Source organism: Molothrus ater, chromosome 6 (assembly GCF_012460135.2).
Source record: "Molothrus ater isolate BHLD 08-10-18 breed brown headed cowbird chromosome 6, BPBGC_Mater_1.1, whole genome shotgun sequence".
In the NCBI taxonomy this organism is placed as follows: domain Eukaryota; kingdom Metazoa; phylum Chordata; class Aves; order Passeriformes; family Icteridae; genus Molothrus; species Molothrus ater.
In genome coordinates this window covers 22,728,671-22,744,844 of record NC_050483.2, presented here as the reverse complement: position 1 = coordinate 22,744,844, position 16,174 = coordinate 22,728,671, and the positions used below count along the sequence as shown (strand labels likewise).

At 46.0% G+C, this 16,174-nt stretch overlaps 1 protein-coding gene across 3 annotated transcripts in view; it reads right to left on the bottom strand.

Moving 5' to 3' along the window:
- PRDM11 (PR/SET domain 11) overlaps positions 1–16,174 on the bottom strand; it is a 48,708-nt gene that overhangs the window by 15,298 nt on the left and 17,236 nt on the right. For 2 of the 3 annotated variants that reach the window (XM_036383801.2, XM_036383802.2), the window contains exons 2-5: positions 15,471–15,589; positions 14,989–15,092; positions 13,846–14,108; positions 12,979–13,046 (exon numbers count right to left, since the gene is read on the bottom strand). In XM_036383801.2, the coding sequence (XP_036239694.1) occupies positions 12,979–13,046; positions 13,846–14,108; positions 14,989–15,092; positions 15,471–15,586 (551 nt within the window). In that variant the 5' untranslated portion in view covers positions 15,587–15,589. Of the gene's footprint in view, positions 1–2,621; positions 5,707–7,309; positions 7,726–12,978; positions 13,047–13,845; positions 14,109–14,988; positions 15,093–15,470; positions 15,590–16,174 lie in introns of those variants that run through there. The other variant, XM_036383804.2, reaches the window with a different exon arrangement.

Below are 16,174 nucleotides of genomic sequence, written 5' to 3'. Positions count from 1 at the left end.
TGAAACTTCCCACAAAATGCAGAAAACAAGTCTGCAGGGGGAGTGTCTCAGACTGCCTGAGGCTCTGGTTTTAATGTTAAGCAACTGTGCATGTGCCTGCAAGCAGTTGTATTTTTCCTAATGTCTGCTACCTAGGATTCTCTGCCATCTTCTGTAATTATTTAAACAGCAGACTGGTACTGCCAACACTGGCTTTTCTTAACCTTTATTTACTTCTGATCACAAAACAAAGGAACTTTTGAAGTACTAGTTTGTGTATTTGAGAAGGAAGAGAGACCTGGACCAGTGGGGTGGGAAGGAGGTCCTGCAACAGCACACAGCTGTCAGGCTATTGCTTTTGTGTGTTAGCTATCACTGCTCAAAAGGTGTATGCGTGCCTTCAGCCAGCCATGAGAACCACAACCCTTGAGACAGACCAATGTGCTGATGCCTTGCAGCACAGGAGATCCTAGAGGACGCTCTCTCCAGTCCAAGCAAAATGTCAGGATGCTTCCTAGCACCAGCTAAGGAGAGACCCTGCTTTGCATCCCACCATCCACAACAGATCAGGCTGCCCCTGTGAAGATTTACTAACCTAAAGTCACTCAGAGATTCTTAATATAACATACATGACCTTTATGTCCACAGCCAGTGGCACCAAGGAATTCATGCAGCAATGGCAGGATGGTCTAGTGCATTTTCAGTAAAATATATTTGACAGTGAGATGTAGAAAATACTTTGAATGGGAAGTTAACTATTCCCACCAGGGCTCGCTTTTATTATGAAGTATTTTGTTAAGCAGGAGCTTTTTCTGTTCACTGTTCTCCTTCTGCTTCTACAGCCCTCCATGTTTCTGCCCAAGTATCCTTCAGTTCTGTTGCCTGCATCCTGTGGCTCTGGCCACCTGCTGGAGCAGCAAGGGGCTGGGAGGAGAGTGCAGGCAGGAGGGCACGAGCTGCAGCACTGCTGCAACACTGCAGCAAATGCTGCCTGGCTGCTCATCCAGCCTCCTGCAGCCACTAGCACAGCCACTCTCCTCAGAAGCCCCCAAGAGAGTTCTGGGATAATCCAGTCACAAACATGTTTCTTCTCAGCTGCACCCAGCTAGCAAGTGGTTTACATTCCTAGTGAGGAAGCTTTCCATCTGCGATACTTCCCTGAGGTAAGGTAAATGGGATGAGATCATCCACACAGAAGACACAGTTTTGAATCAGTGCTGCCCAGCCCCAGGCTCCAGTTTCTCCAGAGGCACAAAAGACACAGGTTACAAAGGACTGCATAAACCCTACATTCCAGCTGTTGGTCTGAGACACTTAGTGCCACCGCACACCACAGCTGAGAGGCAGATACTTTCCAAGCATGGAGAAAATCATTCCACAAAAGTGCAGCCAGCTTGGTGACCCAGGGGCACAAACCACTTGCTGAGGAGAGACTGCATGATCAGCCTTCACTGACATACATCCCAAGGCCAAAGTGCTCACATCCTGAAAAACCCAGCCCTTCCTGCAAAGGCTGCATAGTGTCCAGTCCCCTTCCCAATGCCAAATATTCCATTTGGATTGAAGCAAGGAGGCTACCTTGGTTTGGACACCCAGGACAGGCATGGTTAGGCTGACCCAAGCACTGCATACTGATGGGCAAGGCCCTGCTTGCAGAGCAGGTTTCCCAAGGGAGGATCCTGTGATCCTGAGAGGAGGAGCAGTCATACTGCTCCTTCAGCAGACCCAGACAGCCTCAGCTGCACGTGGTCCTGCAGAGAGGCATTGCCACCAGTCACAAATCCATTATTTCATGTCCTGGCTAGTCCTTGGGACAGGCCAGCCTCCAGAATACCACAGTTCCTGACCAGGCTACTCAGGACCAAACATAGCACCAACTGAGACCACTTCTGACCCATCTGCAGCTATTGGGGCTGGCATCACCCCCACAGCTGTCAGAGGTACAGCTCCTTGCTCTGCAGGACCACCTTTCCCACAGGCTCTCTAGATAGCAGCAAATAAAAATCATTGTTTCATTTTTACTAAGGCCCAGCCCACTCAGGACACCAAATTCCCAAGTTTTGGGATGGGAAGTGAGCATGCCCAGAAAAAATGTCATTATTTTTCTGCAGCTGGGATCATTTCTCCCCAGGAGGAAACAGAGCCTCCGGTGAGGATCCAAAGAGATGGTGAGGATGGAGGAGACCTCTGCAGCTGGAGGAAGGCTCAGGCTTCTCCCCTTTTCCTCTCCACTATAGCCCTGAACTTGCCTCATGGCTTCCTGCTGCCACTCCATAGCCACTGGCCTTTCCCAAACTGACTCTGGGCACAGAGTGAGGGCAGGAGATCCCATGCAAGACAGCAGCCACCAGCCCAGGCTGATGCCATGGGATGCCATACCTGTAAACCCTGCCTCTGTGCTCTGATGCCAAGTGTCTCCAGGAGAGCCACACCTGTGACAAGCTAGTTACCAGCTCAGGCAAAAATTGTAGAGAGAAACAAACGACTCAACAGCAGCTGTGTTAAAAGTGTTATATATTTATTGCATTCTTAATAAAAATACTTTTAAAGAGAGATTTTTTTCAGCATGTACAAGACATGGAGATACGAGGGTTGAGCACAGTAGTTTGCTTTGACAAAGACACTTACTTCAACAGCCAGTAAACATGATAGGTGCAGGAAGAAGCATCCTTTGCGAGCCAGTACAGAAAAGCCACTCCACCGAGGGGTCTACACAGGGCAGGAGACATGTCCCCAGATCTGGCCAATCTGTAATAGTCCACAGAGGAAACTAGGGGAGACATCAGGCAGTTTATAGTAAAAAGTCCTTTCTCCTGACCAGTACCCAGCCTTTGGGGATTTGCATTAAGGGCACCAGGATGCTCTCTGTAAATACATCTGTGTGGTCAAACTGATGGCAGCAATAATGTTAACTCCCTCCAGTGCTCAGCACCTGCAGAAGTCTCCTCCTTTGCAGACCTGAGGGTTCCCAGAAGGGATCCCCCTCGACAACATCAAAGGAGCTAATCTTACCGCTATACCCATGGGAGAGCATCAGTAGAGAACAAATATTATAAAAATATAAAATACTAATATTAATATATAGCAGCAGCACTATATTGACTCAGAAAGCCTTTAAAACATATCACCCTTTCAGCTCTCTCTGATTCATAAATTAGATCCACTTCTGTCAGATTTCCCAACTTGCCCTTCATCTGAAGAGAGGCTGTGACTTTTGCAAAATACGAATGTTTCAAAAGAAGTAAAAGGACATCCTCAGTGGAAGGTGAGCAAGTTCTGCCCTGGTTTGGCACCAGCACTAAAGGGAATGTCCTTTGCAGGAAACCAGTTGGGTCATTCCTCAGGAATGAGGCTTTTTTCCTTGCCAGACCACTACTTCCTTGAGCAATCTTTTATTGCACCACTAAAAATAAATTACTTGAAGTAGAATTACGGAACATCTTAAAAGAAAAAAAAAAAAAGGAAAAGCATGTAATGAATGCCTGACACAGCAGATATACAATGGACTTTTCAGGAAAGAAGCTAGTGCACTATACTTTGAAAGGAGGCCAGACAGGCTAAAGATGGCCCTTGAAGACCACACAAAACAAGGCATCCTTCTGCTACACCGCGCTGCCTATGTTCAATTCCACAGAAGTTTCTGTAACTTTTCTGCCAAGTCTGTAGCTCAGCCATGGCATGATGATGATGCACACTCATGTTAACTGGAATAGTGTTCTGCAACCAACCTCCAAATACAGTAGAAGAGCCTGGAGAGCACGGTGTGCTGTGTGTTTAACACCTTGACCCTTTTCCCTGCTGAAGCTTATCAGGATAATGGTCTGGGTTTTTCCAGACATGGGGGCAGCATGCTAGATGCAGAGGTGAAAATTAAGGAGAAAACAGACATATTATAAAAGAGCTACCACATACATGATCACTACCTGAAGTGACACTATTAAAGCCTAGTTCCAGAATCAGTGTTTTACATGGGAACCTCACACAGCTCTAGAGCAATTCAAATGTTGTAACACAGTTCTTTCTTGCATGTATATGGGGGAAAAAAGCAGTATAAAATCAACATGTTTAAGATTTTAACCTATGTAGCTGTGAATTTAGACTGTAAACTCTTCATGACTGGAAAACACAGTACAGATCCCACCCTAAATAAAACTAAGTGCAAAGTAACTGTACTGAAGCTGACAGAATTACAGTAAAACAAAACCAAACTGGCTTGATGTAAGTAGCAGGCCTTACGTCTTTTCTGGTTTCTGTTCAGTCTCCCACATTTTGAAGAGGTGAGGTCTTTCAAAACTGAAGATTTGACAACATTCAAGACAATAATATGATACAATTATATTTAAATGTTGTCATATGATGAAATAATTGTATCTTAACTGCAATTGTGAAAGGTAGGGGTTTCAGACTGGAGCAAACAAAAGTTGAACTCTTTAACACAAGTGCATGTGGCACTGCAGGATCCTTGCAAAGGCCTATGCCTTTGCAACCCTTTTCAGCAGTATAAAACCCCATGGTGCTCAGATCTGTCCTCAGAATCACGCCTTCTTCCCTTCCCTGCACAAGCTCTGCTTTTACACTCCTCTTCCCAAAGCTGTGTATAAGTCACAGTCAGCCCCGAGACAGGCCACTATTGCTGAATGAAAGATAAAAGCAATGATCAATAAGAGTTTTTAATCACCGTAAGTCTGTATTTCTGCACATACTGCATATACTAATATTGAGGAAGATAATGAAAATGCAGTAGTAGGATAAATTTGTGAGTTGATTACAAAGGGATCTCTGTAGCATGCTGTTTCAGTAAAAAATATTTCACAGGCATGGGAAGATATCCAGATAATGATTTCTATTGCATCTCTTAGTTTATACAGCATTTAAAGCATGGGGAAGACAGTGAAAACTCTTAATCTCTATGAACCCAAAGATGTCCTACATTCCAAGCTCTACAGTATCTGAGATTCCTCTTTGCCATTGCAGAGGGCCAGTCCTGCAATTAGCTGCCATATTCATACTGCTCTGTTAGCCAGCAGGGGGGATGGATGGGTTGGGTCAGCTGTTGACCCTCTCCACAGAATACTGATACACATGGGAAGCCATGTGAACATGCAGCAGCTCAGGAAGGGACATCCTTCTTTACTTTATGTGAAACAGACTAAAAATGATGTTTTCTTTTTCGTGACCTGCTGGCCTGTGCAGGAGCGAGTTTTAGAGAGTTTTGGTTAGACTCTGCACTGGGGGGCTGTTTAGAGCAAGCTGCTTGCAGACAGGACCCTGGCATGGCATTAGGATCTCGTATCCTCTGGAAAGCCCGGACCCCATCACGTATTTCTGTCAGTGTCTGACACATCTGGCCGACCAGGCTGGTGAGGTCAGCCACACTCTGGCTGACAGCATGCATGCTATGTGCCATGTCCCTGTGAATGGCGACCAGCTCCTGGCAGAACTGCCTGAACAGGTCTGTTTGCTGTGCATGGGAATGGAGAAGCTGGCGGTCGAAGCTGGCGAGGGGCGGGCTCCTTGTGCGGGGGTGCGGGGGTCTGCAGGCCGAGGTGGCGCGTGGGGATGGACAGTGCAGGTCCTGCCTTTGGCTGGCAGCTTCCAAGGGCTCTGATGAGGAAGAGGAGCGAAGGAAGGAGGGCCTGGAGAACGGACTGACACCTGCACCAGCCCTTGTCAGCGAAGAGGAGTGGTGTTCCTGAGAAGTGCCTGGCATCTCTTCATCTTCATCAGCTTAAACAGAAGAGGAAGCATGAATTATTAATGTGAAATCCCTCTCAACACTGGCTTCTGTTTCAGGGTATCTCAAAGAACATGGAAAAAGGGTCTTCCCCTCCCCCCAGCCTGCCAGTTCAGACAAGCCTGTAGCTTCTGATGCATAACTCAACATGCAATGTTAGCATCTGTGTGACAAGCTTAGCCGTGAGAAACCTGAGAGTGGGTGAACCCAAGCTATTGTGGTATTCTGTACAGAGCACTGTTCACTACTAGAATATGAATCCATTTCAGACAGTAGCAATGACTTCTCTTCCCCAAACCCATAGGTAGATAGCACGAATATTTTGGAGGGACACAGACTTCGCATGTAAAAATCCTGCTCCCCCATCACTTCTTACATCCTCTGCACTAAGAAGACTGTAGATGTTGTATTTGCTTCACTCAAAGTGTGTTCTGCAAAGCCACTACGTGGCTTGGCATTGCTAAGACAACGAGGCAATCAGACAAAGCAGCAAAAGACTTTTTATGTTAATCAGGCAAATACACTTGATGCAAAATCAAAACTAAAGCAAAATGCCACAGGAAAACTATAACCAGTCTTATAAATATCTAGTGACGTGCCAGTTCACAGGTACAGGCATGTGAAGAGTAAGAAGAGACAAGGTTTCACTTGGTGCAACTGCCCACTATTTCCTTGTATAACCTGTATTCTTTTTACCCCTGAAATAGTGCAACTGGCTTCCAAGACAGATGCAAAGAATGACCAAGTCCCACCTTGTCAGTTCTGGAAGACTTTGTTCTTGCTTTCCCACTAACAATTTCAGATATAGGATTAGACCTAGTGTGGTAGGACAGCGCCACCCATGAGGTATCAGTGGACTCACTTCCCAAGAAGCTATCATCTCTTTCTCTCCTTTGTATCCCTAAAAGCTCACAAAGAAGAAGCCGCACCGCCACAAAAGCAAACTGTGTGCAAAATTATGGAAAGGACCTGCACAAAGCAGCTTGTGGTTTAGCAGTGGAAGGTGTCTGAGAATTGTGGTGTAAGATTAACTTCAAAAGCAGGGCCAGCAGTTTCTTTAGAACCAGTGAAGAAGGAGTCATTATTGTCTACCTTTTTCACAGTGTTCATGCTGATCCTTCAGACCACTACAGAGAAATCATTAGTGGCCCAATCTCAGCAATGAACACCAGTGATCACTGAGACCCCCAAAACTCTCCTGGAAGTGATCCACTGGCAACAGGCAGATGCCTTTCAGTTTGGTAGCATTGCTGTTTTATCAAGGTGAAGATATGCTAATCCTTTACAAGCACTTTTTCCACAGACTGGAGGCAGTCATACTTCAACTACAGATTCTCCCTCACTTGTAGGATTAATTCATACTTATAATCTATTATGTACTCTCAGATGACAGTATGGAAAAGATTAGACAAACACATAAAGATGACCTTAACTTAGAAACAATCCATCTCAATGCTCCACAACCACAAGAGCAGAAAACAACCACAGCAGAAGGACAGACAACCCTGCCATCTCACACAACACACAGTGCTCTTCTGGTGTCAAACTGAGATATGCAAGCATGAGACAAAGAGGTGTTAAGGCAGTGATACTTACAGCTCGTTGTCAGGCTGTCAACCACATCCAGATCCGCTCTCCTGCGGCGGCCGTGCCTCTGGTGGGAGGAATGCAGCGCCGACTGGATGGCTCTCCCATGGGCGGTCAGGACGATGGCTGAGGGCTGCCCCACACTGCTGGGGCTGGAGAGGGACCTCTGCATGAGTGCCAGTTTGTCCTTGGTCCTTCTCTTCATGTCGTCCCATCTGTGTTTAATGTCTTTTACAGACCTGGGGACCTGGCTGACTGATGTGATCTGCCTGGCTATACCTTCCCAGATCTTGTCCCTGTCAGCATGGGATAGACGCATTGTCTCCCTCCCAAACAGCATGGCTTCATTTCGGGTCACCTCAGTGACCAGAATGTCCAGTTCTTCCTTGGAAAACTTGGGCTTCCTCTTTCGTTCAGCCATGTTCCTTGGGTTGAACATCCCGCAAAGCATAATTGGGTAAAAGGAAATCAGCGCAAAGCAACCCCCTGCATCCAACCACTTGGCCAGTGCAGTACTGGGGCAGAGGAGCTTGGTGGGATCCAGCTCCCCCAACCCACAACAACCTCTCACCAGGAAAAGGCAGCTGTTTTGTTTTTAGAAGGCAATTTTCAAGCTTAAGAAAAAAAATACCAAGCAACACTAGTGTGAAGGAGCCTTCTCAGCTTTAAAGTTAAAATCAAATTTTACACATCATCTGATGCTCTGACTTATGCATAAGATTTTCAGTTCAGCCTCACATCACTTGCCACATTTTGTGCACAGAAAAAAAAACGTGAGAACTTGCAATTAGAGCGGTGAATTAGCTTCTAATGTGACACTGCTTGAAACATAAGAGAAAATTTAGAGGCCTGAAACATATCTTATTGTTCTGGCATAACATGCAATAGAAATTTTTACATCACCTTCTCTGTTACAACTTGCAGGATATCATGAAAAGGCTACATCAAATTGGATTTTTTTTACGGTATGTAGGACTTTTGACTAGACTGGTGGGCAATTTCTGCAACTTGCTTTCCCTAAGGAAAAATCTCTTTTTTCAGCACTGGGGTACTCTATATCCAGCATTTGTCTGCTTCACAGGAAGCTCTTGTTTCACCCAGAAATGGCTGCCATTTCCCATTGTTCTCAAAAGGAATGAGGCCACCCACTCAATTTTCCTGGCTAGGCTTTCTGTCACTGCCACCAACATGAGCCTGCGTCCAGTTTCTGGTGCTTCAGATGAACAACTTGTAGCCTCAGCCCACTGAGAAAAAGAGGCAGCTATCCTGAGAACAAGCAGTTTTGTCCAAAGGAGATTTATGTTAATTTCTCCAGCCACAGTCAAAGAAAACTACAAAATAAACAAAACATTAGTCCTAACTATGTTTTGTTATTGGGAAAAAAAAAAAGAAAAGAAGGCAGTAGATCTATTCAATAAGGAAAGAGAAAACAGACTGTCTGAACCTACAGAAAGGTGCTGACCCATGGCATTCTAGTTCCTTCCTAGTCGTTAATTCCTGTAATTGTTGTTTAATCAATCTCACTGACACTGCAGCCTGCGATCAGGGCAAGTGTCAGTTTGGTTAAAGCTGGAAAACCAGTGGGAGAAGCTGCTCAAATCCAGGCCACATCAGGGAGAGAGCTGGGACCTAAGTGCACAGAGGCATTTCACAGGAACAAACATAAATGAATGCTTGAGATACTCTCTTGGTGAAGTTTCGTTTATAGAGAGAAAGAAAGAGTATTTAGAGAAGATGGGAATGAAATGATGGAGAGCCAGCAAAGCACTTGTTATCCTGAATCTCAAAAAACCCCAACAGAAATCTCACCAAACTTAAAAGGAAAAAGGAGTTCTCCCAGCTGAACACAAGAAGAAGGAAAAAGGCTACATGTAATATTGACCAAGGGGATATTTGCAGTTTGACTTTTATGGCATTCAGCAAAACTGGGCTTGGTGTATGCCCTCATCAGGTAAGCATGACTGCACAGTATCATCAGTGCCTCCATGAGGTGGCAACAAACCTCCACTGACAAGCTGCTCTGGTGAAAAAGTGTAACAGTATTCTGCAAAGTGCTCTGGGTAGGGGTGAGCTTGCAGAACAGAACAGCACTCTCTGGAGACAGAGGGTCACAAAACCTGGTGCCCCCTCTTTTCTGCCAAACTCACAGCTGCTGCCACCAGCAAAGCTGCCCCAATGGGGAATTAGAGCCCTGTTTGCTTTCCCCAGACAGGATATCCCACCAAGTGCACTTAGCACAGCTTACGGTAGGCCTGGATATTCAGATTTTAGTGTTTCCACTCATATGCTCTGGCACAACTTGGGTCAAAACAGTCTTACTTACATATTCCAATAGCAAACTTGCCACACATCGAGTCATGAGCTCTGGCCAGTTTTAATCACAAATTCAATTAACCTTAGGTTCCTAAGAGGCACATCAACCTCCTCCTAATAAAAATGCAGACAGTGTTACTGTCAGAGGGATCCTTTTCTCCTCTAGCATGCCGTATGTCCCTAGAGGCAGTCACTGATATCTACAAGTACCTCTCTGGTGATGCCATGAGGGTTTCAGCAAGCTCCAGAGCAGCCCCAGCTGTGAGGTTGTGAATTCACACCTCAGCCCAGGTTAATCTGAAAGTGCAAGACACACTGAACAGTAGGCACTTTAAGATTACCCCACAAATATATCAATCAACTCCACTTTTCTTGGCCTCTAAGAAACAAGCACGTAATTTTTCCCAGGGCTTTGTGAGGATCACAGCCCTGCAGTAATTTAGGATTCCTTCGCTCTGCATAAATTTGACTCTGTAATAGATAAGAACATTTGCTCCACTTGCTGCAAGGTAGCAGAAATCAGTTTATGATGTTCAACAAAATGATGTTCATAGGCTGGTGGCTTTTACTCACTCTGAACACAAGGGCAGTCACAGTAACCCTGCCTGTCGTTTAAATGCTTATGTTTAAAAGGTCCTGTAAAGTTGAAACAGCAGCTCTGTACTAAATAGATCTACTAGTCAAAGTCGGTCTTGCTTTGGGCAGGCTACTGGAACACTTGACCAGAGCTCCCTTCCAAGCTATATTATTATATGAAAATCAAATCAGAGATGCCTCCATTACAAGGAGATACAGGAAGATTCAGTTTCTATCCTACATCTGGTTCTGGGCCAAGTGATACATACACAGAAAGATGGACTTTCCTGGACTCTCTGAATTACTTCTGGTTTTTTATCAGATCCATTATTTTTAGAGGACACCAGCAACTGAGTAAGAGAATTTCCTCAGAAGCTACCAGGAAAATGGATGGTCCTCTGCAACCCTTCAGAATCCCCAAGAACTGCCATCAGCAGCAATTTACGGTTTGTGTCCAAGACAGCATTTATTTTGCTTGCTGCAATCCACAGTAAACAGCCACCAGAAAAAAAAAAAAAAAAAAAAAAAAAAAAAAAAAAAGAGGAAGATGTTTGCATATGTTGGAGGTTCCTGTAGTATTGCAAACAGCAGGGCTTTACTCTGGATAGAGATGAAGGGTGCATTAGCCATGTGCCAGCAGCCAGCTTAGGAGAACACGCTCCCAGCATCAGGAGTGTGTCTTGACTAACTCCTAACTGATGAGGGAAAGGGCAAGAGGATGTTACCATTGCCATGCCATCTGCTGCACTTGTTACTCCTTCCTCCCTGTCATCCACTGCCTTGGGTAAACAGGCACTTGAAATTAAACCAGCAAGTGCTGCAGTGTATATATTGTCCTCAGGTAACATGAAAATGGACTCAAGTGTGGTATATAAACAACAGAAACAATAGCCAGATCTACAAGAAGAGAGAGGAGTCAGCCCAAGCTGCCCTCCCAGTGCCATACCCACCTACCCAGCAGGTGAATAGATCTGCTTTGCAAAGCACTCCATCTGTGAGTGATAGCAAAGAGCACCATCTGAAAAACAAAAAGAGCGCTGTCTACAGCGTCCTGGAAGTCAAGTGTGGTTTCTGTGTGTGATCTCAGTGTCAGGTGATGTTCTAGCACAGAATATTGAGCACACCTTAGTCTAAAAGGTGCTAACAAACAAAATCAAGGCTTTTTGAGGACTCCCATTGCCACTTGAACTGTCAGACTCCATATAATACTACTGGTTATAAGCACTTTTCAAGAGTAAAATCAGAAGGTCAGTAAGACTGGTATAGCCTGCAGAGACCCTTTGATACACCCTTCCCATGAGGGGTCACAAACATCCCCTTTCCACAAAGCCATAACCTCCATGTCTTTCAAGGCTGTACACAATGGCCCAGACCACACTCATACTGAGACTGAACCATAGCAAATACAAGTTTAGGCAAGAATAATCTGCTCTTTGGTGTTAGCATCACGAGTAATGCCTATTTAAATCCAGACATGAAACTTATGTTCATGGCAGTAGGAAGAAGAGCTCATCATAGAATTTTTGCTTTCCAAGACTGTTTTTCCCCAGCTTCACTCTCATGCAGATCACAAAGATCCAAATCTATGCAGATTTTTGAACTTTGCATACTTTACTTCAAGATATATGTCTGCATACTTATACCTCTTCAATGTATTACTGCTTCTTTTCGAAGTGATGACTCCAGCCTCAACCCTGGTCTAGTATTTTATCTCATCCAGCAGTGAACAACTGTAACAGCTGGAATCCTTACAGAAAAATGAAATCCTTTTCTGAACTTTATGAACATAAATGTCAGAACAGCTGCTGTCCACGTGAAGACTGAAATGGCCAAAAGTGGTGCAACCAGATAGGACCAGATAGGTCAATCTTGCATTTACCTGTACTTCATGCTTTTTATTCCCATAATGAGGGACAACTGAAATCCTAGACACCCAGGCCAACAAACCAGGTAATCCCACGCTGCCTTACTCTTGCAGGAAATGCCTTCCTGATAATAACCCCTTCCAAAGCTCCCCACAGAAGCAGCACTGGTCTGACGGGCCTCACCGTGCAGCAATGCCCCGTTCTGGTGACTCGCCACACGTACGAGGTCTCAGTGACCGACGTTTTGCAGATTTCTGCCAACCCCAGAAATGCTGTCCCATGGCCACACACTGTCCCTCCCTGCTGCAGCTGCTGGCTGCTCTGCCGAGGTGCAGGGCCAGCAGAGGGAGTGCAAGCGCACACCTCAGCTCTGGCTCCAGTCGCCCGGCTCGCCCTTCTCCTCGCACAGGACAGCTGGCACTGCCAACCCACAGCCAGCACCGACAGCTGCTTCAAATGAAGCCCAGAAAGAAAGCATAAAAAAGCACCTCTTTTAGTATCTGTCAAATGAGTAGGGGCAAAAAGAAAAAAAACCCAAACAGAATCAAATGTTACCTCGGGGGCAATGCAAAGCATTTTGCAAATACTTGAACATAACAGAAAAAAATGAGTAAAAAAAATGGAGTGAGACCTGTCAGTGCTTGTAAGAGTGGATAAATAGGATCATCTTTAACATTTATTCTCATTCCAGAAAATAGCAATCCTCCATATACACATTCTTGTCTTTTTTTAGACCCTTTCTTTGAATCTGATGTCAAAGATACCAATTACAATAAATACTGAAAGAGTACAAGCATACCATTTGCAAAATGATGGTGACATTTTGGTTTGGCATTCCAACACACAAAACAGTAAGAAGTATTTGATGGCCTCTCTCTGGAGGACAGAGTCCCAAAAGGGAACACAGAAGAGAACTGGACTCACCTCATCCAGTTTGCTTTGGTTTCATCTGTCCCATCAATGGATTTGTAGCGGTTGTTCTTATCAACGATCTGTGGAACAAGAGAATGGATGCAGCACATCAACCAGCTTGTCCAGGCAGGAGAAGGTCTATGAATCTCAAATGACTGCTTCAGTTCTAGCCTTGAGTCATGGTGTGAAACTCTATACTGTGAATCTCCACTATCCCAGTACTACAGGCTGCTGACCTGAAATGCATAGAGGCTACTCTGAACTGACTGAGAGCCATTTTTCTATGTACAAATATCTGTAACTATGGATGCAGCTGACAAAAACATTAACAATCCTGGGATAAAAAATACTAACTTCCCTTTTGGGACAGGGCTGAGACACACATTTATTTTACAGACAGAAAATTGTGAGGAGCATTTCACATCAGCAGGTCTCAATTTTTTCCCATTAATAACTCAAGTCCTACATTGCAAGTCTCATAATTAACATGAGTTGATCCAGTGATCTCTCTATCTCATATGCTAATCAAGTCGTGTAGTATGAGGGGAAAAGAGTTTTGGTGCTCGAATCTGCATGTAGATCAGTTCCTGATGGACTGGATCTTTTTTCTGGCTTCTTGGACACCTCCTCTGCTCAGGCAGGCTGGGAGGGAGTGCTAGGGGCTCATGAGAGAACTCTGCAATCTCTAGATCATCTATCTATACCCTTAAGCTACTAATATTTATGGCAGGCTGATGCTGATGTAGTGCCCATGTGGCCAGCGAAAGACCTTCAGAGAAGGGAGAAGATGGCTAAGGTTTGGCTCCACAAGCCCGTGACTCCCCCAGCTCTGAACTGCATGGCTGAGGGGTCACTTAGTTGGGGAAACTTGTCACTCACCAGCCACGAGAAGAATCCTGCAGACCTGTCCTGGCTAGAGATCTGCCCCTCATAGGGCCCAAAGATGTGACCTTTGGGGATCACCTCGTTCATACAGCGCACGTCGTTCTCCCCACTGGGTTCTTTAACCACCTCCATTCCAGGCGGGATGGTCAGCGCTGCCCGGTCCGGAATGCCAACGGGCACTGGCGTGTCAGACACAAACACCGGGGGGCCGTGGTTTGGACACTCATCCACAAAGTACTCCTGGCAGGACTCACAGACTGCAGATGTGAAGGAAACAGGGGTTAGGTATGGCAGACATGATGCACAGCATTCAGGACAGCTCCCTGTCCTCTCCCTGGCCCAGCTGAGTCCCCTCCCCAGACTGCAGCCTACACACACACAGATGTTTCACCGCCTGCTCCCTTGTTCTGCCACACCTCTCAACATGGGCTCTGCCCCAAGCCACACCTCCCCTACCAACACCTGCACCTGCCTGAGCCCTGGTGCCCTGCATGCATTTGCCACTGATGGCTGAACACACGTGGAAAGGCCCATCACCACCTGCAGAGACAGATGCTGAGGGCTCCCTGCACATCCCTGCTTAGCAGCAAGTCCTCCAGCCAAAAGGTTTGATTCCCTACACACCAGAGGGCAGCTAAAACAAGCATCCCTGAAAACAAATGCCCTCATCATGTAGCCTTCATTCTGTGCTTGGGAGAGACAGCATTCCAGGCACCTGTCGTGTCTCCAGACATAGACGCAGGTCTGCCAGTTGATAATCTGTAGGTGTGCCAACATAAATGGCACCAGTTTTCTTTCCAAAATAGGAGGGAAACAGTTGTCATCTGCCCAATGCTCCCTTTGCAGTTTCTGAATTCAAGTCATTGTGTTTTCCAGACTCTCAGAGTTTTCCAATGTCCATTTTCATGTTTCCAGCTTTCATGTTTCCTCCTACCTCCCTACTTCTGCCTAGCCCCTTCAGGGACAAGCTGCTTCTGTGCAACAATTTCCCTACCAACCATGCCAGTCTTTTCAGATAGGAATGCAAATTTGTCCTTGGCTTTTTTTCTCCCCCTGCTTCCTACCCCTAACTGACAGGGAAGACCAAAGTCTACACAAGCAGCAGTGGTTCTTTTCCCTCACTCATAAGACACTTACACCAGAAATCCACTTGCTGAAAGCTCTTGGTCATGATTACATCCCGTTTCCCTTTCAGTTTCTTGGGTTCCATCTCCATGGACTGTGGGTCAGGCCTTCCAGAGCTGAGGAGGGAACGACAGATGATGTTAACCTAGCAAGATGCTGGGACTGCAAACAGAGAGAAGCTGAAGCAATGGGGCCTGACCAACTCCTTCAGTCCCACCACTGTAGCAGAGAAATAACTAAACTTGCCACCCACCCTGCCAAAAGCTGCTGTATCAGATCCTTAAGGCTAAAGCCCACAGCAGGAAATGGCTTCAGCTACAGCAGGTGCACATGAGTAGGCAACCATCCCTGTCAAACACCCAAAGGCAGACCTCATAAGGAAGAGCTTTAATAACTTCAAGCAGCACAAGTATATTTCTCAAAAACACCTTTAAGCTGGGAGGAAGGTGGAGAGAAGGGGTTAGAGCACATCAGACCAAAGCTAGGCCACATACCAAGGCTGTCCATACTCCTGGTCCCGGTGTGGAGAGCAGGCCTCTGTTTTTATCGTCACCATCTCCCCTAAGGAAGCCTGGGTCTGGATCAAACAGTCCTTCAAGTTCTCACTCATGATCTGAAAAAGAATGAAGGAAGGGAGTAGAAATATGAGCAGCTGAGAAATGACAACCTTGCTCCCCCAGGAACCACAGCCTTCTGCCCCAGGCCAGGATGCAGCCAGTAGATCAGGCTCCCTCCTGGCACCAAGAGTTGCCATCACACACCAGAGCACCCACACGTGCACGTGGAAACCTCTTCCTGCACTGGGGAGGGAAGAGCAGTTCACCTGCAGGTCAGGTGAAGAGCGTGAGCCATGGAGAATCTGAAGTATGCTTCACAGAGCCCATGAAAAACACACATGGGGTTTCCAATGCACATGGAATTTATGAGTGATGGGTGTGATACGTTATGGGAACATGGAGCACCACTACCTCAGAGCAAGTCTTTGGGGGCAGAAGGACAAGAAAGAGGAATGCAGATTGGGGCATTGAACAGGATCTGCCTACGGACCTTACATATGCCAGTCTCCATCTGGGAACAGAATACAGTGTACTACACACCTGCAGACAGAGCTTTCTATGTGCTCTGGACACCTCTGAGGAACAGAGCAACAGGTAAGTGCCTACAGCACCCTTTAGGACTCCACAAATCATGCTTGTGA